The 26419-nt window shown below is 39.3% G+C and overlaps 1 protein-coding gene across 1 annotated transcript in view; it reads left to right on the top strand.

Annotated features, from left to right (window-relative positions):
• Window positions 1-23362, top strand: part of FAM83B (family with sequence similarity 83 member B) — a 51947-nt gene extending 28585 nt beyond the window's left edge. The window contains exons 3-5 of the mRNA XM_063125811.1: window positions 11569-11733; window positions 18669-18793; window positions 20589-23362. Of these exons, the coding sequence (XP_062981881.1) occupies window positions 11569-11733; window positions 18669-18793; window positions 20589-23019 (2721 nt within the window). The 3' untranslated portion in view covers window positions 23020-23362. The remainder of the gene's footprint in view (window positions 1-11568; window positions 11734-18668; window positions 18794-20588) is intronic.
• The last annotated feature ends 3057 nt before the right edge of the window (window positions 23363-26419 follow it).

Below are 26419 nucleotides of genomic sequence, written 5' to 3'. Positions count from 1 at the left end.
AATAGCAGCATCCACTGCAGATCATGCAAAGATGCTAAATATAAACCACTGATAGTGACACTGGTTCACTCCCTATGGCGAGCAAGTTACTTAGCCCTACTCCAAATGTAGTCCCACAGGTGTCACCTCAGAAGGCTAAGACTACCGAATGCCTCATCACTCTTGATACAGTAGTAATATTGCTGTGGGGTTTGCATGCTTTTGAGTTTTCACAGAACTCTTCATCATAACTAAGCTGGATGAAAGTTAAGTTGAAAAAAAAATGGCCAAAGCAGCAGCTGCAGGAACGCAATGATTTCTTGTGATTCGGTAGTGATACTTCCCTCCCGCACTCCCCATATATACTGAAGGAGTGGTGAGGCCTTGGTTGTGACAACTCTCTCTAGATCATTGCTGCTTCAGTCCCTTAATACAAAAATTGCAGCCCTTTGAGTGTCTGGAAAGGGGAGAGGTGCAAAAGAAAGCTCACTGAACTCCAGAATGAGGGCCAATTTCTTACCACCAAAACACATGATGCACAGACAAAAATCAGAGCACAGACACACATCAAAGTGAGAGACAAAAGTTCATCATGGCTTCACTGAGGAAGGCTGTAGCACTTACTTGATTAATTTCGTTTGTTAGCTGAGACAGGATTGTCACTCCTATGATGCAGTGCTCTACACTGTCCTGGAGAAGGAATGGGAAGAGACAGCTTGATTTTTAAAGGGAGTGGTGAGGAGGCATAGAGGCATCACACCACAGAAGCAGAAAAGCCTTTTATCAGCTTAGGGGGATATACCAACGGCGCCCTTATGTGGACAGAGATGGCCTAGCTACAGTGATCCATGCTCTGATAACTTCTCGTCTGGATCACTGCAATGCGGGGCTGCCTTTGAAAACGGTCTGGAAACATCAGCTGGTCCAAAACAGGGCAAAGCGTTTACTAACAGGGACTGGCCAACGAGACCACATCACGCTAGTCCTTTTCCAGCTTCATTGGCTGCCAGTCCAGGTCTGGGCCCGATTCAAAGTGCTGTTATTAATATTCAAAGTCCTAAACAGCTTGGGGCCAGGCTAGCTTAAGGAACGCCTCCTCCCGTATGTACCTGGCTGGACCCCAAGGTTATCCTCAGGGGTCCTTCTCCATGAGCACCTGCCAAAAGACACTTCCGTTGTGTCAGGTGGCTACCAGGAGGAGGGCCTTCTCTGCTGTGGCACCCCAGCTGTGGAATGAGCTCCCTAAAGAGGTTCGCCTGGCATCTACACTATACTCTTTTAGATGCCTTTTTATTTTCTCAACGTTTTAACAGCCTATTAACTTGATTTTAACTTTGCTGTTTTAAATTTGTATTTTAAATCTGTATTAAATTCTGCATTGCTGCTCGATTTTATCCTGGCTGTGCATTTATATTGTATGTTATACTGTGCTTTTATACTGTTTTTTTTTATATTTTGAATGGTTTACATGGTTTTAATTTTTGTAAACCACCCAGAGAGCTTTGGCTATTGGGCAATATAAAAATACAATAAATAAATAAATAAAAGCTCCTTTGGTAGAAATAAAAACAACCATTAATTGTTTTTGTTTCTCAGATGTTTACGTACTCTCTTTTACTGTGTTTTAAAGTTTTAACTTATGATGAATCACCTCAACAGGCAGGATAAAAATATTTTAAAATGAATACAATGAAGTTAGGTCTGACGTGTCTCCCAGCAACCAATAAGCATGTACGCCTACAGGGAGAGGTTGGAATCCAGACCTATAAGCTTTCCGCATCATGCACCAATTAAATAGCCTTGCACTGGAGGCCTACAAAGCCATCGGTTCGGTCTATGGCTACACCTTTGCAGGCAAGAAATCCCTTCAGGACTTTAGTCCCGCCCCCAATTCAGGAGTGTTCTTTCCATAACTGTCCTTTTCCCTATTAGGTGAGATCTGGGCTTGACTTAATTAATATGCCAGCATGAGGCACTCTGGCTGCCAATTTGTTTCTGGCCTTAGAAGCCCTACACAGCTTGGGCCCCAAGTATCTCAGGGAGTGTCTCCTTCCTAAGATCTAGTGATGATGTAGTCATCTTAGCTGGAGATTTTAATACGGTTATGGACAACAGGGTAGACAGGTCCAACCCTACTGGGTTTGAAATAATAGTTAAACTATAAAAACATCATCAAATTCAGTTCCATTTTATCTGAAGTTAATAGCGAAAATGACTATTTATAAAAATGGCTGCTGCTATAACCATAAGCATTTGTATGTGAAAGGAAATAAATAATATAGAAGGTAAACGTAAACTGTCTAAGGCAAATCATTTGGAAACAAGGAGACATTCCATCCCTCCTTTTTCTCTCTTGCACACACTGCTCTACATGCAGAATTCCCAGACACCAGTTGGCCGTGTTGTATGTATAGAGTTATGTTTACTTAGACCTAGAACACATGCATTTGCCACACGCATCGCACAGACATATTTTAAAAGAAAAGGATCATACTGTTTTATTGTAACTATTTTATGAAACTGTATTAAACTGGAAACCCTGAGGTGCAATCCTATCCAGAGAGTCAGCAGGCTCTGAACCAGGAGGCCGCGGAGTATCCAGTGAAGGGCGGGAGGAGATTACAAATAAACAATAAACATGTTTTGAGGCTTGCTAAATCGTCTATTGCATTTACCTGCAAGGCTGTTATCATTATAACCCATCTGTTTTGCTTTGGTGCAAAAGAGTGTTATCCTGGCTACTTTGGCATCCATGAGTATTTCCTTTGGCTTCATTGTACTGAACACTAATCGCAGCCCCAGTAGTTCCATACAACAGCTTTGTGGCATGTGAGGATCAATTGCTGCCATCAGCTACAGAGATCTCATGCTAACACGAATTTCTGCTCAGTAGGGATTACAAGTTATTGAGCTTCAAGTGTTCAGGCAGCAGACCTATATCACTCTAATTTCAGGCACCACCTGTCCTGGCTGTTTTTCAAACAGTCTGTTGCATTTCCAACAAATGCAATTTGACATCTGTTTTCCTAATCCAGCTTCTGTCACCGTTCTGAATTAAGTTCAGAAATCTCTCTCTGTCTCTGGGCATGTCTATGCTGATCGTGAGATCCTCCCCCTCAGTCTACACGTGGCATGTGACGTCCCAGGCGGAAGAGGACGTTGCACCCACCATTTTTTTATTTAATTTTTTTTTACAGAAAATGAGCACAGGAACGCTCCGGTGGAAAAGGCATTTTTTTAAAAAACACACAAGCCAAACCCTACCGCTCCCCCCACCCCCAATGGACACGGAGCTCCTGAAGAGCTCCGTGCCTAGTTCCCACGCCTCACATATACTTGCGAGGAGCTGGGACGAAACTGGGACGGCCACCCACATGTCCCACAGTCTTGCAACGATTCCAAGACCATGGGAAAAGTCAGGATTAAAGCTGTCCTGGTTATCCCAGGGAAAGGGAGGGATCATCCCTCCCTGCCCCTGTGATCCCCTGTGTGTCATGTGCATGCCCAGGGGTGATCCCCGGGATATCCCATCGTCTAGACATTCTCTCCCTCCCTCCCTCCCTCTGTGTGTGTGTGTGTGTGTGTGTGTGTGTGTGGTGTTACATTCAATCTCCTCTCCCTTCTGGCAATATAGTCAGTCCCAGGATATATACTTATTTAGGGAGAGAAGCTCTTTGTGGCTTCTTAGGTTTGGTTGCAAGTCCTATTGAAAGGGCATTTCAGAAATGCATTGTGCTTTGCCTTATAGCCAGCCAGGTGTGAGCTGAGGTGTTGAACACCTGTCAATTAAGTAACCACTGTGCGTATTCAGGGCACACCTCAGAAAAATGTTTTGTCCTTGGTTCCCATTTCAGAGATGATGGGTAATTAATTGGCATGTAATATGCATCACCAAGGTCAGGAGCTGTGAATATATGCACATCTAATATGAACATCACAGGAATGTTTTTTTCCCCCTCCACATTGCAAATAACCTGTACATGGTTACAGGCTGGAATAAGGTAACTTGACACCCTCCCCTGTACAACAAGACAAGGCTGTCAGTGCACAGGTGTGTGCTTTCCCCTATTCTACTTGCCAGCTTCTTCAGGTGATGCAAGGCTGGGTAAGTGCACTTGGAAAGATGGGGCTGGCACTGAAGTCAGATCACGCCTTCATTTCGGGTTGCATTATCTGTGTAATGTGCACATGACAGACAGCAATAAGGTCATGGTTGCTGTTGGGCTGAACAATCATGGCAGAGCTTCATAGGAACAAATCAGAAATGGGGCTTAAAACCATTTCAGTTCCAATAGTGTTGCTTTCTGCCATGACCTGGTTGCTACCCTCTTTACATCCAGTGGTGCAACAGAGGGCCAAACCAAATGTGATGTTATATGCAAATACAAGCCAGTGGGGAGAGGAGCTCATCAGGATTGCAGAAGGTGGAGAGGGGAAGTTTAATCCTTTCTCCCCTGCTGTTGTCCTGATGAAAAATAGCTCAGTTCAAACTGCTATTTGCATTGGGGTGGGGTGGGGTGGGGTGGGGTGGGGGGAATCTCCCTGTGGTGCCATTGGGAGGAATTGATGCCAGAAGTGGAAAGAGTTAAGAATGCATGGTCCTCCAGATGGTGTTGGGCTCAGGTTCCAACTCCCATCAGCCCCAGGAAGCATGGTCAGTGGTCAGGAATTGTAGTACAACATCTGGAAAGCCACATGTTCTCACTGGCAGTAAACAACTCACTTTATTCCTATGTGTGTGTACAAACAAATTTAGGGTATTGAATGAAATGACATGGCTACTGTTGGATGGAACACATAGCAGTCATCATCCACTTCCCTTTTAAATGAAGATTTCTGTGTGATGTGCACAGTTTTGGAAAGTTTACCTTGCAACGAGAGTCCAAAACCTACAGTCAAAAGGCTAAAATCGATTAAATTGAGAAATGGGTTTTCACTGTTTTGAAATGTTTCTTTGCTCATTACCTTTTATGATCCTCTTCTGCTCTTTTCAGAAGGTGAAAGCATTATCCTTCAACATTTTAAATAACCGTAGAAACTAAACACAATAATTTTAATTAAACTTTCCTGGTAAATGTTATTTATAAAATCTAAATCATATGAGTCTCTGGAAAGCTATGAAAAATTATTTCATAAATCCAGTCATTCATCTATTGCATTAGTTCATACTTTTTTGGAAAGCTTGGTATTTTATTTCACAAATGTGACACCATTTGAAAATCACTGCTGTCTGGAAAGTCTTGAAACACTCTATAGCTAACATGGGTTTGAGGGGTTTTTTTTATTATTATTTTTTAAAAGATCACTTGGGTCTTTTGACACTGAATGAACAAAAGTCTTGAAAATGATCTGATTGAATTCATTTCTTAATAGCAGTATGCATTTCTTTGTTACTGCTAAATAATTTCTTCAAATTTCAATGATATTTTGCTGCTGTATTTGAATTTCTCTAAAGTGATTTTTCCCAGTTCTCTTCCCCCACCACATTCAAATTAGCCATCCAGTAAGGCTGATCAGCTGTATAAGTAGAGAGATGCATGAAAATGTTACTTTCCCCTTTGAAGTAGCAAGTAAAGGAAGTTGTTGTTATTTACATTATTATAATTTACATTTTTATACTGTTCCGTAGCTGAAGCTTTCTGGGTGGTTTACAATGGTTAGAAACATTAAAAATACAATATGTAAAATTTAAAAACATAAACCTCCCACAAACGGACAATATACAGAAAGACAGAAAACACTACAGTTGACTGAAATCTTTGCAACCTTTACAAAGGTGGCCAGGTGTACTATTTTACAGGGGACAGTCTGCTATTTGAAGGGTTGCCAGAGAACAGTCCTCTATTTGAAGATGTCCTCATTTTGAAGGGCTGCCCATACCAAATTTGGCTTAAAGATAATGAACCATAAGAGAGAGCAAGTGCCTTCAACAAGAAATTCCCAAATAGCAGACTGAGGAGGCCCACAGGTCACCTGGGACTTGACTTTATACTGTATGTAACTTGTCATGGCTGGTCAGTTGCACTCTGTTGTTTATATGATGCAGCTGCCAATTTGAAGCCGCATCATCATATTATTACCCACAAAGCAGTGTGTTTTTGATGTCCTGTTTTACTGTGGGTTTTTACTTTGCTCCGATGTGACCACGGTTGTTTGTGCATGTGTTAGTGCTGGCTTCAGTTCAGGTTAAGAGAGTGGGCATAGTTATGGGGTGGATCTCAGTGCACCCGAAGTGAGTGTTTAGTAATGGCCGCCATGGCAACATTAAAGTCTGACTTTCCAAAGAAAGTAAGGTCAGTTATTATGTATAACACATACATTCAGTGAAGTGTAGCTGCGTAGATGCACAGCTGTAGGCGTTCAAATCTACAACATCGCGCGGAGTTGTCAGAAAACCCCCAAAAATTGCTTTTGGAGTTTTTCAGTCACTTGATATTTGCTGTGCATTATCACTATGTGCCAATGGCACTGCAAATTTTCATGGTTGGATAGCCCCCACCCACTCCTGCCATATAATGCTATCATTGCCGCTAGCATTTTCCCAGCCAGGAAAATTGCAGATTTTGAGGGGAATCATGTCAGTAACAAAGCGATGCCGCATAGACACCCCCCCTGGTCAGTCGTGCCTAGAATAGTGATATGCATTGTATTTTTATGTATGTTATAGCATTTCCTTTTTCAATTTACATCTATACATATAAATTATCATATGCAAGTATTATGCAAATTGATATTGTCTTTTGTTCTCTCTTTTGGCAATACATTTCTTTCTTTCTTGGTGATACATAAGCCCAACCTAATCATTACTTGTATGCGCTAGAGATGTTTTAGTCTTCCCTATAGTACTTTTAAATATAAAATTCACACTACAGAATTGTGTTGCATACTTGAGAGGGCTGAACACATTAGAACCTTTTGGCATTGGCAGAAAATAAATCTCTAAAGGTTATGGTTTTTCTCAATAAATGTTATACAGTAGCTACTGTCAAGACATCCACTGTGATACTGTATGTGCAAGGTGATGAAATAAAGGGAAAGGTTTGTAGGAAAATGAACCCAAAGCTGTACAGTGCATTTATAAGCCCATCCACGTTCCTGAAGGCCAGGGGCTTTTTCTGTTGTTTCTCACATTTCAGGTTTGAGCTAGATTCTGCAGCTGGAATTAAAATACCATTAAAATAGCTAGATCACAAGGTCAGGTAATTATGTTGTATGAGTAAGCTCACAGAATTTTAACCAATATGCATATTTTGTTCCAAGGATTTCAAGATCGCCAACTCCTTAATTTTGTGACTCATGGCTGATGCACGGTGTTCAGTGAACATTGATTTCAACTCCTGTGAATTATTTTGGTTTTATTTGTAATTACCCTAGTTTTATTACTGTTCACCTCAAAGAGGAAGCAAATTATTCTGGCTAGAGACTACAGTTAATGACTGCAAACCGCAATGCAGTATAGCACCGTTCCCTCAAGTCAATGAAATGGGCAGTCATGGCAGTATTTATTGTTGTTACTAATAATGTACAAGTGACACTACAAGTGGCACTGTTTAGATACAGAAATGTACTTGCTGAGAATTCTAGTCTGATATCCACATGTCACGGTTATTTATTATAATAGGGCACTGATCATAGCCAAATCTGTCTAGGCATCATAGTACCTGGCATTTTCATTAAAGAATCTTAGGTAGCCTACCTGAAACTTTCAACAATTGTTGCAGTAGACAGTTTTCTGACTCCCTATAAGACAGCTTCATATGGTGAAAATAACACACCATGCGATGTTTGTCCACATTGACTTTTACTGCCATCACATGAAGAAAAGGGAGACTACCACATGATGAAAGCTGTAGTTGATGGACCCGTCATGGGATTATGCACTGATCATGAGATGAAAATGAATGCCTCTTTCCTGTCTCATTGCATACTATCTTTTGATTTAACTGTTCCCTTATGGGCAAAGATTTGTTTGGTTAAAACTCTGGTTTGTTTCTTCTTCAGCAACCCAGAATGTGGATTTGGACATCATGCCAATCCTGGGTTGTTTACCAAATCTGAATGAAGCAAAATTGGTTGGGAGGCAACATATTCACTTGCTTTCTCACCATCACAAATAACCCATGGTTTTAACAACTCAGTATTGTTGTGACATGTGAACCAGGTCACCGTGTGGTGACTGGACAGGGACACTGTACAATGAGTTCATCTCTGAGTTGAACTCTGCAAACAGAAATGACTATGTCAGTCTCCAGCCCACGCCCTCCACCCCATTGTTATCTTTTTAAAATGTAACTGACTCAACCAGCGAATTCTTTCTCTCTATTTCTTGACAGATTATTCCATTTATTGTATTTGTTTTGTCATGGGAAGTGACCATCTGAGGAACATTCACAAATACCTCATAGTTTTGGGGGCTTGGTGCAGAAACATAAATGTTTTGTTGACTCAAATTTTAATCTGTGAGCAACACAGAAGCTTCATTTTTGTTAGCAAAGTTTTTTCCCCCTTGTATTGGTTTTATAGTCTGATTTCTACCACAAAGTTTATCACTGTGTTTCCATACTTCCGTAATGAAGAAGCTGCTGTTTTGTTACTCTGCAAATGTATTTATTTATTTATATTAATTGAATATCCACATTTCTGCCAAAAAATGGCACTCAAGAAAGCTTTATAGAACCAGTTAAAATTGATCAAAACAATACATTAAAATGCAAAAAACCAAACCATAACAATTACAGAAAAAATATTAAAACCAACATCGAACCCAATAGATACACTTACAAGTTAATGGCTTTCTTAAATAAAGCAGTCTTTGCCTGCCATCAGAAGGACATCAAAGAGGGAGCAAACCTAGCCTCTCTTGCGAAGGAGTTCCATAGCCTGGAAGTGGCCAGAGGCCTGCTCTTTGGTCACCACCAAAGACATCTCTGAAGGCAGCAGTATTGAAGGAAGGGCCTCTCTAGAAGATCTTAGGAACCAGGCAGGCTCATGGGAGAAGGCGATCTTTTAGGTATCCTGGTTCCAAGCCAAATAGGGCTTTATAGGTCATAACCAGCACTTTGAATTCTGCATGGTAACAAGACCAGTGGCCAGTGAAGTTGTTATAACAAGAGAGTCGTGTGCTCCCTATAGCCAGCCCTGGTCAACAGTCTGACTGAAATATTCTGGACCAGCTGGACTCCCTAAACAGTTCTCAAAGGTAGCCCCATGCATAGGGTGACCATATGAAAAGGAGGACAGGGCTCCTGTATCGTTAACAGTTGCATAGAAAAGGAAATTTCAGCAGGTGTCATTTGTATATATGGAGAACCTGGTGAAATTTCCTCTTCATCACAACAGTTAAAGGTGCAGGGTCTATACTAGAGTGACCAGGTTTAAAAGAGGGCAGGGCCCCTGCAGCTTTAACTGTTGTGATGAAGAGGGAATTTCACCAGGTTCTCCATATATACAAATGACACTTGCTGAAATTCCCTTTTCAATACAACTGTTAAAGATACAGGAGCCCAGTCCTCCTTTTCATATGATCACCCTACCCATGCAGAGCATATTGCAGTAGTCCAAATGGGATGTGACTAAGGCAGGTGTGTCCATGGCCAGATCAGACGTCTCTAGGAGTGGGTGCTGTGCAACCTCAGCTGTATAAACGTGCCCCTGGCTGGTGCCGAGACCTGGGCATCCATGTGCAGGACCGATTCCAAGAGTATACTCAAATTGCCAGTCTGAGTCTTCTAGGGGAGTGTAACCCTGTCCGGCACAGGTAAATCCCTATTCCCTAATCAGCCTTTAGGCTGACCAAAAGCATTCTGCCTTTTCCAGATTAAGCTTCGATTTGTTTGCCCTCATCCAGTTTATTACTGACATCAGACACCGATTTAGAACCAGAACAGCATCATTAGTTAATGATGTTGCAGACATTTAATTATTCCTAATCTTTTAATGGGTTGTATCCAGTCTTTTAATGGGTTGTATTAATGGGTTGTATTTAGAGTAGATCCATTGAAATGAATGGGACATAAATTATAGTAACATTCAATACAATGCAATTATTTCTGATCTCATTTAAATGCCCTTGTTTTCTTAATGGGTTTGTAAAGCTATTTGTCAGATAAAGATATTATTCTCACCTCCTCTGTGTGAAAGGTTGTCACCCAGAGGAGGACCAGGATCTCTTCTTGATCATCCCAGAATACAGGACACAGAATAATGGGCTAAAGTTACCGGAAACCAGATTCTGGCTGGAAATCAGGAAAAACTTCCTGACTGTTAGAGCAGTACGACAATGGAACCAATTACCTAGGGAGGTTGTGGGCTCTCCCACACTAGAGACCTTCATGACGCAGCTGGACAGCCATTGTCAGATATGCTTAAAATAAATTCCTCAATTGAGCAGGGAGTTGGACTTGATGGCTCTATGAAAATTCCAATTGTATTTGCCAACCAAATTTGAAGAGTGGAGTTTGCTTGGGTGAAAGTGGCCTGGTGACTTTGGGAAAGGGTTGAAGCAGAGATTGATGAAGGCTGGCATTTCCTTGGGCCCATATTCATTAAAGAGCTCAGTGACAGAAAGCCAGATGCAGTATCTTGACTCTAACTTGGCATGGGTTCTGGCTAAGATGAAGGCAACACACATTGTTACTATGCCAACTGGAAGTGAGCCAAGTTTCTGTATGTGACAGTTCAAGGGAACTCTGGGTTACTTCATGCTTACCTAACTAAAGGGCCCTCTTATATCATAATTACAAATGGTGCAAATGCATAAAAATAAATTGGAGACAGCACTGGGTGGGATTTCTACTTTCCCAGTTAACCCTCAGTCTCCAACATTTATCAGGAAAAGGACACTAGTTAAGTTCCCAAATTTCATTTCATATACTACTACTATGCTGTGTTAGTATCATGGGTGCATATTATAATCTAACATTTAGACATGTGTATTGCATGACAGGTGATGAGCAGCAACACAACTCTTCTCATACCGTTGTGTGATTAAAAAAAACATGCAATAGTAGTTTACCAAGCTCAGTGAAATGATATTACAACTATTATTTCAGAGGCTTAGGCTTCCTCTACTGTGCCAGTGTCAAGTATGAGAGTGCATTCGGTCTCTTAAGTTGGGAATAACAAGGAATTCCCACCTTACATTACCTTATAGCAATGGTTGAAGAGTTTTCTCCCTACTCAGGTGACTATGGCCCAGATTCTGCCATTGTTTAAATGTGGGTTTTCAAAATTAACCTACTTCAAGCTGTTTTTTCATGAATGTCTTTGATCTCTGCAGTTTTAAATAAATAAAGTCACTGGAAAGGTTGTCATTTTTAATTATTAAGCATGTTATTTGTTAACTTAGCTATGATTTATATAATTTTTGTGATGCTCTTTGGTTTTATTGTGGTTTATTTATATTGTATTTTATGTTTTTATGTAAACTGCCTTGTAAGGACTATGTCTTAAAAAGCATTGTATAAATATTTATATAAATATCAACATTTTATGAATATTAGCAACATTATGTGGTGGATTTAGATTTCAAATACTGTAATAATTTATAATAGCTATCATCAGTATAACACCTTTATTTTTCTTATACAGGTTATTGCCATAGTTATGGATACATTTACAGATGTGGATATTTTCAAAGAAATTGTAGAAGCATCCACTAGGGGAATTTCAGTATATCTTCTGCTAGATGAATCTAACTTCAGCCACTTTTTAAAGATGACAGAGAAACAGGGTTGTCAAGTCCAAAGGCTCAGGGTAAGTAATTTGTTTATTTATTTATTACATTTATATACCGCCCCATACCCAAAGTTGTCTGGGCAATTTACAAAAAAATTGTTCAAGAAGACTGGTAAATATTGAGCACTCATGTGCCCTGCATATGTATTATTGCTTTTCTACATATACATGAAGAGAATACCATAACACACATAATTTCAATAAAATATAATCATTTTCTTTCTTTCCTACATTTCTAATCTGCCCAATAATTAATGTTTTCTGGGCACATTACAAACAGTTTAAAATGTAAAATGCAATACAGCACAGGAATCCATAAAACAGGTATAACAACCTAGGACCAGGTTATATGCTAGATCAGTTGTTACACTGATAAACACCTTATAAATTAGCTTAATTTATTTCAGATTCAGTGATTGAATAAATCAACGGACATATAAACAGCAGATCAGCATTTTATATAAAAATAATAAATAGATTTTGTTAATAGTGAAACAGCAGTGAAATATGAATATCTAGCAATGAGCAGGAGGAAAACTGTTTTCCAGCTTGTAGATACGGTAGATCTTCTAACATTTGCCTTCACTGAGACACTAACAAGGCAAGGAAGATTTTACTAACAGTACAATGCTATGCATGTTTACTTGGAAGCAAGTCATGGCTCAGTCTGCACACAATGACAACCCAGATTTTTAAAACATTGGGTTGTTGTAAAAAAAAGCCAGTGTGCTAGTTTTCTCCGCTTGTTCTTGCTGCTGCAACAAAAGCCAATTAGGAGTACATGAGTAGCATGAACTAGCACGCTGGCTCGTTCATGAGAATGCAGAGTTTATGTGAAAAGCATGTTCAATGAGGATTTAATCCCCACTAAGGGTGTTTAAGATTGTTGCATACAGCTGCAATCATTTGCCCAATTACTTTGGAGGAAATTCCATTAAAATAAATTGATGAAGTCTAGATATGATCAAGGTATATACATGCAATCCTATACAGTCTAAAGCGATTTATTTATTATTGACTACACTTCTATACTACCCAATAACCATGGTTCACTAGCTTTAGATCCTGTTATATTGAGAATGCTATCTTTGATATGTCTGAGACTTTGAGGAGGGGGAGGGGGAGGAAAATCTACTCTTGACTGACAAGTTTGACATTCAGAACATACTCTTGGCCACTTCGTATATTATTCTTTAGATTGAGTGAGTACTGCCAGAGTGAGTACTGCACATACAACTTATGAGATGTTTCCATCACACAGGAAGATCTATACAAACTCCAAACTATTTCTTACATGAAAGTATTTTTGTGTGAAGGAAATGCATAACATGTTTTAAATAAATGTTTTAAATAAATGAATAAACCATGTGATGCAACTTGTATTCTCTGGGGCCTATAACTGAGGAGGAGGAGGAGGAGAAGGATGCATTCCACAGTTGCATTTAGTTTAAGTTCTTTTTCAAGCCACAAATGCACTTTGGAGTTAGATCTAAGTTGGGAAAGACTGAGGAAATGTTATGGGATAATAACCTTATGCATTTTGAGAGATTTTTGCTATTATTACCTACCTTCAATTTTTGAAATATGGCAACTATAAATCTAAATACTTAAAATTATGTAGACTAGTAGACTGGTAAAAATGTTTGTGGACTAGTAACATTTGTAGACTTAGGGGCTGTCTTGATGTCATCTTTGGCTCCAAATCTGCACTGTGTCTGTTATATGACGCAGCTGCAGATTCGAAGCCACCACTGGGCAAAGAGGCGAAGATGCGTGAGGACTTACCAGAAATTTTGAAGGCATGGGAAAAAAACCCATCAACATTAGTAACAAAGAATATTATTTATGTCTCTGCTAGTCCTCCACAGTGTCAAGTAGACATAAAGCACCCATTCCCATAAAAAAAACTAAGAAAAAGAGGGGACCCAGATTCAATGAATATGCATGAAATTTAATCAGACTCATTTTCTGAACAATGGAAGGCAACCTCCTATTGTTTGCCAGAAGACGCAGGAGGGGCAGGAGTGGGCCCAGCAAGCCTAATGGCCACCAGAAAGCCCCACACTGCCTCCCCTTGTAAGGACAACTTGCTGCCACCACGAACCAGCGATAGCGCAGGGTTTGGCAATGGAGAAGTGACAACCCGGCGCCATGAAGACAACCCCTTGTTTTAAAACTGCTTTCTCCAATAGTTCTTCTGTGATGGAATACAATGATCTCTCTCCAGAATGCTGTTTTCAAAAATTTATTTGAGCTAACAGGAATGTCAGGATATTCAGTAATGGATTTACCTTAATGGAACACACTTCAATTCAAGGCATCCAATTTTCACTAACCCACTCCACTTAAGTACCCCTCCCTCAATAAACTTTCTCCTGAGGGTTTGGAAACACTGAAAGTTGCAGTTAAGAAAGGAGGCACAATGAACAGACAACTCGACTTGTGCCTGCAGAAGTGCTTTCTGCTACTGCAAAGTCACTGTTGGATAAAACCCCATTTTGTATTCTTGACATTATGTTGTTTCTGAAACTGTTCAAATATGAAAAGAGAGGTTTTCAGCACAGGAAGATTTCATCTTCTATTTTTTGGCTTTGATGGTTCCCCCCCCCCCCCCTATAGTACACAGATTTTGAATCTGAAAAGAGTGCTATGAAAAAGACACATTTCTCCAGGGACTGATGAAAGCATGAAAAATGCATTCTCCGGAATTCTTTTATCTTATTATTTTGTTTTCTTCGCTATGGAAAATGACAAAAACAGCCTTCTTGCTTGTTTGTTTGTTTATTATATTTTTAATCCACCCAATAACCAATGTTCTCTGGGCGGATTACGAAGTTGAAATACTGAAATACCATACAAACAGTTAAAAATATAAAATACAATGCGAATATTTAAAAGAGTACAATACAACAAACAACCCAGAAATTTATAAAGCAGCCATAAAAACCTAAACCTAGATTATTCTATTAAACTTGTGGGATATTTGCTATTGTAGTTTGCACCCACTCATTTCAATTTTCTTCTAGGCCTTGCTGAACAATTCTGTTTACGTTTACTCAGATGTAGGTCCTGCTGCATTCAATAGGGCTTATTCACAAGTATGTATGAACAGGAGGAAGGATGGGATAAAAACGTAATAAATAAATAATGGATTGTAATTGCAGTTTGACTTTTAATTCAGCTGTAATGGCAAACCGTGATTTGGCACTATATGAACGAGCCTTGTTCCATTTCCTTCCTCTTTCCTTCTCCCACAGTCCAGTCCCCTCCTTGCTTTCATGCTAGTGGCTTTGTGCAAATGATGGTTTGCCCACAAAGAAGAATTGTAAAGCACAATTTAAACTAGTTTTTAATCTAACAATACACTATGGGCAGTATCCAATACAGCTGCTGCACCTCTACTTGTTCCATTGCGCAAGTGGGACCAATGCTAGCACTACAGGAACTAAAGCAACTGGGCAGGTCAGTGGAGCTCCCTTCTGTGAGCTCTGCTGACCTGCCCTGTTCTGGAAGCTACTGTTTCTCCTCATTTCCAATTGTGTCAAGAACCACTAGCTTCCCATTGCACTAGCAGTTGGTCCTGCTAATGTGCAGGCAGCATTGGATACTACTCTATGGTTGTCTTCTCCCAGACACAGACCCTTATGGAACTACTATTGCTCCTGGTGTAGGGCCACTTAGTCCTTGTTTTCTTCAGGGGGAGTAGTGGGGAGACTCTAAATCAACATCAGTACAAGCCACTGGGTAGAGTGGACGGTCAAACCAAAAACAAAAGTCTGTGCATTTGGCATGCTTTCATGGCTTCTTTTAAATTCAAAAAGGAGGATTTTATAGTGTTCAAATGCAGAAATCCTAGGACTGCATTTGCAGGATACTACAGGGAAATTCCATGGTTTATTGCTGACAGTCAGACTGGAGACAACTAAACTGCATTTCCATTGTGCAAATTCAATAGGATTCCAGGATATCATTGCACTGATATGATGCAATTGGCCTTGTTCAGGAAGTTCCTGTTCCTTTAATAGGTTATAAATATGTTCCTCTGTTGATTTTACCCTTATAAATCACTTGGTTTGTACTTCTTGTAGCAAATTGTAGAGAATTATAATGGATCAGGGTGTATTAGGGAGGTTTCTGGTATAACAAATATTAGGGTGGAACCAATGAAGCAACATTACTTGCTATGTGGAGCTTATTGGTAGTCATGTGAACCATGTATTTATTTTAAAGATTTATATACCACCCTTAAGCAAAGCTTCCAAAGTAGTTTACAAAGAAAAACAACAAATGAAATACAATAAATACCTATAAATAATGTTTTAAAAAAGCAATGACAGCAAGAATAAGAACAATAAAACATCAGCAAACCTAGAACAAATATGTCTCTCTTTGGTACTGAAAATATAAATTGTTGGCATGAGACAAACTTCTCTAAGGAAGGAATTCCATAGCAGGGGCACTACCATTGAGAAGGTGCTTTCTCTCTGATTACTACACATTTTACCTCCAATGATGAGAGCTCCTGAAGGAGAGCCTCTAAAGATGACCTTATACACAGATTGCCTTGCATGAGAGTACGTAGTCCCTCAGGTCTATGGGTTACAAGTGACGTTGGGTGTAAAGGTGAGCACCAGCATTTTCAATTATCTCAGGAAACAGCTTGGCAGCTGGTGACATTCTTTAAGCACTCATGAATTTTGTGCCCAGCAATTAGTCCTAGTTGGTAGCCTACAAACTATATTCTCAGGGCCAAATGACATAGGCTTTAGGAAAAACTCAAAGGGGCTGAAAAATCCCCAAATAGCCTAATGAAGACTGAACACTGGCCACAGTCACTGGCCACAGAATCTGATTGACTGTTGAGGGAGATAAAATTGAAAACTGGGTGGGAATAGAATGGAGTATTGTGGAGGAGGCCATGGCTGGCTGACTAGAACAATGAACAGGAACACTCCATACTGCAACATTTCGTTACAGGTCCCACTGGTTGCTCTTCCAATTATAATAAATGGGAATAACATTATACTTCATATTTTGAATGTCATCTACCAGCACCTTCTGTATTAATTGTTTCATATACACAGACATAGTTCATGTCTAGAACAACCACAGACTAACAAATTTTCTTTTGTCTTATATAGGTTAAGTATTTTCAGCTTTCTGCTCGACTTTTTCATTTACTTTTTATGAAGGAATAGAATGCATAGGAAGATATAGGGAAAGTAGAAAATGAATGATAAGAAATGCATGTCTTCTTTTTCTTTCATTACTATGATTAATCAAGTATAATAAAGAAGCCTGGTATTTACTATTATATAATTAATTAATATTAAGCATGTCTATTATAACTAAAAGAGCAAAGACTGCATCACCTGGAAAGCATTAAATATTAAGATTCATAATTGCAGTATGTAATAATTCTCTTGAGTTGTATACCAATTGAGAAGAAAGGCAGATCTTTCTATCCTTCTTTCTTTTTCCCCTTTCTTTTTTCTTGTAATCTTGATACTATAATGGTCAGAGGGAGAGGCCAGTGTTTCAGCAGTCACACGTACGTCCCAATGGGCTCCTGCCCTTCGTCACTTGCCACACTTGTGCTAGTCCCTTTGCCCAAGGTGCATTGTGGTTTGAAACGGGACTGACGTTATGGTTGGAAAAATGATTTCCCAGCTTTTGTTTGTTCAGTTCAACCATAACTCGCGAATCACCATAGGTTTTGCCACTGATATTATATTACGTATCAGTAGGAACTGAAGGAGTGTTTAAATAGCACACTCCCAAGATTTAAGCAGTCATTTAATCAGAGTAACCACTGAAATTACAATTCCTTAAACACATAATCAGAAGCAGCAATTTGGGAAAAACAAAATTAATTCAGCAACAAGACGGTCTGCTACATGCTTATCTCTCCCCATCACCAAGTACTTATTTTCATTCATTTCATTCCACCCACCCAAGAAGTACTGTGGAGCTGATGTTTAGGTATGTAACAGCCATTCCAGTAATAGACGTCAATCTGCATATCACGCCATTAATCTTCACCTTATTTCACTGTACAACACAGTATGATATAAAATATAAATGAACCCAATGAAATCTGGATCAAATTCTCACTCAGCTGTTACCTTGGGGTATTTGCTTTTTAGTCATTTTATTGTCTGAGTAGGACTAAAATGGATATGGAAACTTCTTTCTCTATGAAAGTAGTGTTGGCTAGTTCAGAATGATTAAAAGCCCAATCCTATGGTCCCCGGAGATTGTCCCAGGGGCCACAGGATTTTTCAAATTCCCTCTCCCAAAGCCATAAACACTGCTTGCTACCACTCCAGAAAGAGGACGTCAAGATCCAAAAGTGGCCTTGGATGACCCTGTAGAGGTCCAAAAGGGGCTGTTCCGAAGGGAAGGGAGAGGAGAGACTAGGATAGGCAAAATCCGATGGGCTCTTCAGTCCTATCCCTGCCCCCAGCAGCATCACTATTTTACATGGATTCAGAGGCCCATCTAGAGGGAAAATTAAAAATAGGACAGAGAGGTGGAAATCCCCTCTGTTGCTCTTTCCACGCTGCTGGCAGCAACCTGGCAAGAAATAGAATATTCAGAAGCCTCCAAAGTCAGAGGCTTCCTTCTTATAGGTGGCAACCCTAAGTTTACTTGTGCATGTAATAAGAACAAAGTGTCTAAAGTTGCATTCCTAAACTCGCTCATTAGGGAATGAATCCCATTAAACATACTGGGGTTCATGTCTGAAAAAAGAATGCTTAGGATTGTGCAACACATGCCTAAAGCTGCAATTCTGCACACATTTGCTTGAAATTAAGTCTTCTTGGGACTTACCTCTAAGTGTAATAGGTGTAGGGGCCATTACGTGTTTCAGTATTTGGGTTGTAGGTTGCTCAGTATTTGTTATATTAAAGTGTTCTGATTTTTTTTCATACTATTTCTCATTGTTTTAGAACATGAGAGTGCGCACAGTAAAAGGACAAGATTATTTCTCCAAGTCAGGAGCAAAATTCCATGGGAAAATGGAACAAAAGTTTCTTCTTGTTGACTGTAAGAAAGTCATGTATGGTACCTACAGGTAAGAACCTATTGTATATATTATAATTTATATATCTTTAGCAGAATTCTAAAATGTTGATAATTTGGGGGGTCGGCGTGCACATTTGGAATTTTGCAAGAGTGTTGTAGGCACTCTCACAAAATGACTGCAGGGAGGATTCACCCATTCATAAAATAGCTGCCATGGTGCGCATGACTGGCCACAAAACATTCTTTTCCCAGAAGGCAAAGTGGTGAGGCTGAAAGAAAAGTGACTTGTCCAAGAACCTAAGTACAGGTGAGGTCTGAGCTCCAAAGTACAAAACCACTCATTTGAACTCATTTGAGTGGAAATAGTGAACCAAGCTAGTTTATAAACCAGAATCTTGAAATTCCTCCAAATTTTGATTAATATGAAATTTTAGTTTAAAACAAAATATATGGATAGTTTCTTCTAAACAATTAGGGTGCATGTTTAAAATCCCACTAAAGTCAGTTTAAACATACCACCACCGAAACCTAAGCTAAGATAAAATCAGCTCCAAACAGTAACATTCCCATTAGGTCTATAAATATGTCATTCTCATTGCTCCCAGTTATTGAAAAATTAATTGTTTATTATACACATTTGCAATAGCCCATTGGGTAGTGTACACATCAGTTGTAATGGATTGTAAAAATATGATAGTTTTGGGATGCAATACTAATTATATGGAAGGTTTCTTCCAAAGCAGTGATTTTTATGATTGTACCATAGAAGAACTGGTGGGGTAATTTATACATTTGTTAAATGAGGTTCATACAAGGAATTATAGAAGGGAGTGTTTGTGGTTTTGTATATAGCCTAAACAAATCACACACCAATATTTTAAACATAATTGTCTGAACATTGCTATTTTTCAACATCATACATCTTGAAATATTATTTAGGTTTTAATGATATCTGTACTTACTTATGCCATAGGCTCATGGCAGATGGTTACAATGTTTAAGTACAAAATATCTTTGATTTTGTGGTATGTATATATCGAATGAGTATTCAGTACAGTATAAAATACTGTTTTAGACATCTGTGTGATTTAAACTAAAATTCTTTATAGGCAAGATGAAATTTTGTTTTTTTCATGTTAACCTTGTGTTAACGGGAATAGCTTTATGCTATTGGGGCTCTCTTCAAAGAAACTTCAGCAAGCTGTTTTGGGAGCTGTTTCATAAACCTTCACTTTGGAGCTTTTGCACCTGTCTGTCATGCTCCTTACTCAGCCGAAAGACACGTGTGGGAAGGATGCTTACATTTGCTCCCACACCACACATGTAAGACACAACTGAAAACTGACCCAATTTCTACTGTTAATTAACACTATAGAATAATATAGAATAGACCATTAATATCAATGTCTTGGTAAAAACATGTGCAATGTGCAGATGTGCTTTTTTAGCCTTAAAAAAACAGCAAAAGTGATACAAGATGACACAGGTGCCAGTTTATCACACTGGTGCCAATTTGCCCAACATTTCAGATAATACCTCCTTCCTCGAGGCCTCCCTACATTTCTGAAACACTGAGCAAGTAGGCACAAAAGAAACTGCCATCTGTGTGATCTTGTATCACTTTTGTTGTTTTAGGATATTTTTGGCACCTCCTTCGGTTTTAGTCACCACTAAACAAATAGATGTTTGTCCAATCACAGTGTGCATTTCAGAGCAGAACAGATCACCCTATAGAGAAACGTTATCATATATAACCCAACACTAATTTCATAAGAAAGTCACAAATTAATATATAAAAGTGTTTGCCTACTCCTAATACTAATTGTCATTTCTTCATTTTTCAGCTTTATGTGGTCTTTTGAAAAAGCCAATCTCAGTATGGTCCAAATTATCACAGGACAACTTGTTGAATCTTTTGATGAAGAGTTTAGGACACTATATGCCCGCTCTTCTGTTCCAAGTACATTTGCTCCAGAATTAGTTAGGATTAATAGTCGCCAAGCACTCTGGGAGAATGACACATACCAGCATTCACACTCGTCTTTAGCTTCGATTTCTAGCCAGCGTAACCTTTTGGGGAGGCAAGACAAGATTCACACCTTTGATCCCAGCTTCCTAAAAATTCGAGGTCCTGGCAGATACGGAATAAATGACAGTGACAAGTTTGGTACTAGAAACCAGCTCTTTCAGAAAACACAGTTTGCTCCAGGTTTTCATATGCAGAATAGAATCCAACAATATCAGCCCAATGAAGTAAATGAAAATTGGAAAAGGCACAGTTATGCGGGGGAGAAACCTGAAAGGACACCATATTTAATGCTCAACAGGGCAATTAATAGGGCAAATAATCCACCAAATGTTTGGAAAGTACCATCTGATAGTCTCAGTATTGTATCTTCAGTGCATGGAAGCTATAAACATCGCAATGTGCCTCAACAGAGCTTAGTCCCACAGCCAAAACTCAATATTGCAGATAGGAATTCAATTGTACGGAGATCTTTCAATGGAACAGACAGTCACATCCGCTATCTACAGCAGAAGATGCCAACCCTTGAACGCACTACAAAATCTTTTCTACGTAACTGGCGTATTGAATCTTACTTAAATGATCAGTCAGATTATCCAACAGAATCGAATGGCTCAGGGGTAGGTGACAGGTGTGAAGGCTATGATGCAGCAGAAAACATCAAAGCCCATGCTTTTTATACCCATTCTCGCCTGCGCTCCTCATTTGTCTTTAAGCCAACTTTGCCAGAACAGAAAGAAGTGAACAGCTGTACAAGTTCTACAAATTCAACTATTATTGGTTCAGAAGGTAGTGAAACACCGAAGGGGACACCCAATCATCTTTCCAAACTAGAAGATGCAACTGATGACACTAAGGCAGAACCAAGCACTAATATCCCGCTGGAACCTGATGTAGTAGAAAGCCAGAACTTTCAAGTTTCAGAAGATATAAAATCTAGCGTAACTCCTTCAGTTACTAAGGAGAAGCCTGCCTACCTGTATTCAACTCTGAGTACAAGCAGACCAGTAGAATTTCTAAAAAATGAAAATATACTGAAAAGGCGAAGTTTCCCAATCTTTGAAAATTCAAAATCTGCTTTGGATCATGGGGATCACAAAGAGGCTGCTAGCTACGTCTACAGCACATTAAATAGGAATAGATTTAGGCAACCAGCAGCTCTAAAGCCACCTCCAGAGGACAGTCTAACAAACTCTAACAGCTTACATAATGTAACCAATCATCTAGCACATGACAATAAAACTCTCCAAGGTGAACCCAAAAGCCCCACCACTACCAAGGCCGCCTCTGTGACTGTGCTAGTTGAAAGTAGCAAAGAAGAACCTGCCAAAGATGCTTCGCCAAAGAAAGAGAACAAGAACTCCCCTAATTTCTTGAAAAAGGGATCACAGAAATTAAGGTCATTGCTGAATCTCACACCAGACAAGAAAGAAAGTTTGTCGAAAAACAAAGCCCCCGCTTTCTACAGGATGTGTAGCAGTTCTGACACCTTGGCATCAGAAAGTGAAGAAAATCAAAAGCCAAAAATGTCTGAAATGAAGGTTGATTGTTCTCCGAGAAGAAAAAGAACTTCCTCATCTAATTCAAAAGGTAGCCTACATAACAGTAAAGAGGATGTTACTATGATCCCAAAGTCCCCGAAGCCTCCCAAGTCCCCCAAGCCTCCCAAGTCTCCAAAGCCTCCCAAATCACCAAAGTCTCCAAAATTTCTAAAAACTCCATCCGATGAGAACATTAAAAGGTCTTCTACTGTGAAACCCATTGAAAACATGCTGTTAGAAGTGCCTCCAGGTGACCCTTCTGCTCCCAGGTTTAACACTGAACAAATTCAGTACCAGGATGTCAGGGTGCTGCGTACCATTGGAAGCCGTGAGCGGGTACCTCCACCTACTCCTGCTGCTATTCCTCCACAGAGGGTCAGTGCAGTGATGGCTCGCCCTTCCAGCACTAAGCCTAATGAGGAGCTAATGAGGCCTCGCTTGAATGAAAGGCGTGTTTACAGCCGCTTTGAGCCGTTCTGCAAAATGGAAAGCTCTGCTCAGCCAGTAGAAACTCCGCCAGGAAGCAATACCCCCAAAAGCAGTGCCCGGTTCTCAGAGACAAACAGCAAGACCTCCAGAAATAATTATGTAAGGAGCAATCAGGTGGCTAATTACAACCCTGGTGTATATCATGCTCTGCATCCAAATGAAAACAAGTTAAGGGGAATTATGCAAAGATTTGGGAATTTTATATATAAAAACAAATGAAACCTAGTATGGGATGTTTTTAAAAACCTGTTAATGCTGTAAATACTTAACAAGTTTAGACTGATGGGCAGCTTTTGTAAAGCTTAACTAAAGTTATTGCAAGGATTAGGACACTGCTATACATGTATATTATTTTACTTGGTCCAGAATAAGTTTTGGAATCAGATGTGTTTATATGTATTTGTATTTTTATGGAATTTGAGATGTCCACCTCAATGCTGCATATTTTATAAAACGTAATAACGACGACACATGTGGCATAACAAGCCAAAGGAAGCATTTAAAACTTTAGCCAAGGTAGAACCATTTGTAAAATTTCAGGACCTTCCGTATTATCACCTTTTTGCACAATAAATGCTCGTTTGGTACTCATTTCTTACACACATTTTTTATATGTCTTCTCTTGAATCTTTACCTCTATCAGGGAGATTCCACATTTTCTGAACACTTGGCATGGTATATTTCTAAAAGGGAAGAAGCAATGCTCCTCTTTCTCAACCCCCAATACTATATCCACCTGTCTACCATTTAGTGCAGCAGCTACATGTATATTGTGACATCCAGTATTAGTAGTATACATACTCATTAAAGCAAGGCTGGGCAACAGGCAGCTCATGGGCCACATGCCCCCCCCCCAATCTTGTGCTGCTTAATTTCGATGATGCATCAGTGGTGAAAAGATGTATTTCCCCTTTAAAACAAGACACACAGTGAATGTGCGCCTTGTTTTAATGGCAAATCACACTTGTCTGGGGGCATAGTTTGCCTTTATAACAAGGTGTGGGCTGATTACCTGCCTTGTTTTAAACTGGAAATGCTTTAAAATGTGATCTTTAAAATGTGATTCTGCTGAAATTGCATCTCTGCACTAAAGTAACATGTATCAGAGTAGCAGACTATGATTGCAATTACCTCTACCAGTGTTTGAATTGGACCTAAAATCATACCCTTTAAAAGTGGTAAAACATCTTAATAACGAGTTGAATCTATAGTCATACTTAAAGATCCATTTAGGTCCATGGCTCAGCTTGGATCTAACCAAATGTACACAGGTGAATAGACAAGTCTGAATGAAAACAATAGGATGTAAGTTTACTTTATTTGGCTCAGATTACATATCATAAACCTGATCCTTTGATCAGTGGTTTGGAGGCTCAAGATAATGCCACAGACTCACCGTTCCTCACCCGCTCCCATTCTTATTCTTGATTTTCCTGTGTTTCCTCTTCTACTTCCTGACTTTCTTGCCATAGTTTGCAGTGATATCAAAATTGGAAATCAATTGTTACTACTGCCTCTCAGCGATGACTTGGAAACCATAGTTTTAAATTACGATATGGAACAAGACACTAAGCATAGTTGGACCAATTTGGAAATTGCAACAAACTGGGGAGGAAACTCACACAGAAAAGGAAGGCAGCATTCAAATCCTTAAATATATTTCCGAGCCTCCAAACCATGATTTGGAGGATTCATTCATGATACCTGAATCAAGTCTTTGCATACTGAATTATGTCCAATGTCTTTTCAGCATTTAGGTATTCAATTATAGCACAAAGCAATTTGATTTTTGCATATGTGACTGCTTAGCACTAATTTTATTCAAATATCCCATTGAACTGTTAGGTTAAAACAATAAATACAAAAATTTGAATTATTTTTTTAATACCTTATTTGGTTGCATTTTCTCTATTTGATACCTCAAAGTTGTTATCTGATAGATTAGTAGCAAATGTAATTATTTACATTAAAAAAAACTGTATGCAAGTATCCATGTAGTCCAGCACTATGTCTGCTATACCATACAACTAGATGCTCCTGGAAAGCTCAAAAGCAGAGCAAGATGGAGATAGCTATCGCCTGGTGATACGATAGTCCTGTTTTATCAGTGCAGATACAGGAGTGGTGGAGCACATTTTCACTAATCAATCAATCACTCCTTTATTCCACCAAGCTGCAGAGGTCACTCTATTTACACCATAGTGAACACTCTCTGGTCCCATCTCAAAGAAGAGGTACCTAAACAACGTTGACTCTGATAAATTATTTAATATCAAGGCAGGTATAATTTGTACCAAGGTATAAATAAAGAGCTCACTCATTAGGATTTCAGAGAGTTTTATAGAAACTTTTTTGATCAATAAAGGCACAAGTACACAGAGAGGCACAAGATATGAGCTAGATAAGAAAGAAATCAAGAAGCGCTGCAAGTATATTGACTAGCTATTTTTCTTTGCAAAATTTGGTGATGTAGTAATGTTTTGTGTTGACTTTGACTAAATTCTATAAAGTATGGCATATGTTTTTTGAAGAGATGCTGTCCATTTTTCAGAATTATACTGTTAAATGAAGCAGGAAAAAATGTGTCCTGGTTAGAAATCTGCCATGATTTGTCATTCTTTGGAAGAGATTTATATTTTTCCTGAGGAAAATAAAAAGAATGGAGACCCTACTGGAAGGAGACCCTACTTTAGTCCTTGCATAATGTTTGAAGCCTGAGACTGAATTCCTCTGTTAAATGTCCACTTTTTTATTGGGAGAGGGGTATCTGCATTTTTCTACGGAGATGGTAAAATAGCTTGGGATGGCCCTGAAGATTTACGTAATGAAAGACAGGAAGCCGAATTGTATCAATTTATATTTAGCCTTTATTTCCTAGCTTTAAAAGATGAGTTAAACAATCTGTTCTATGTCATATTTAAGGGATTCCAAGGATCCGCATCCACATCTTCAAGTTTCTTAAAACTAGTAAAACATATAGAGGTAGTGGCTGCTGTTTCTCTTCCCTAGTTTTTACATTGTGTTGGCAATGGGATAAGCATAAATAACTCCATAGTAAGAACAAAAGAAGTGTCATGCTGGATCATACCAAGGGTCCATCTAGTCCAGCACTCTGTTCACACAGTGGCCAACCAGTCGTCGGCCAGGGACCAACAAAGCAGGACATGGTGCAACAGCAGCCTCCCACCCATGTTCCCCAGCAACTGGTGCACACAGGCTTACTGTCTTGAATACTGGAGATAGCACACAACTATCAGGGCTAGTAGCCACTGCCTTCGCCTCCAGGAATTTATCCAACCCCCTTTTAAAGCCATCCAAATTGGTGGCCATCACTACATCTTGTGGTAGTGAGTTCAATAATTTAACTATGCGCTGTGTGAAGAAATACTTCCTTTTATTTGTTCTGGATCTCCCACCAATCAGCTTCATGGGATGACCTCGGGTTTTAGTATTTTGAGAGAGGGGAAAATGTCTAGTAGTAATCTTCAACTTTCAACATAAGTTAGAACCTTGAACAATGAACTAAAAGAGGCTAAAGGACATCAAGGAATCATCCATTTTTTCAAATGGCCAAGGATATTAGGGGGATGTCCATCTTACATGTTTGTACTAGGCTCAG

The sequence above is a fragment of the Elgaria multicarinata genome, chromosome 4 (genome assembly GCF_023053635.1).
Source record: "Elgaria multicarinata webbii isolate HBS135686 ecotype San Diego chromosome 4, rElgMul1.1.pri, whole genome shotgun sequence".
In the NCBI taxonomy this organism is placed as follows: domain Eukaryota; kingdom Metazoa; phylum Chordata; class Lepidosauria; order Squamata; family Anguidae; genus Elgaria; species Elgaria multicarinata.
This window is presented reverse-complemented; position numbering and strand designations above follow the sequence as displayed.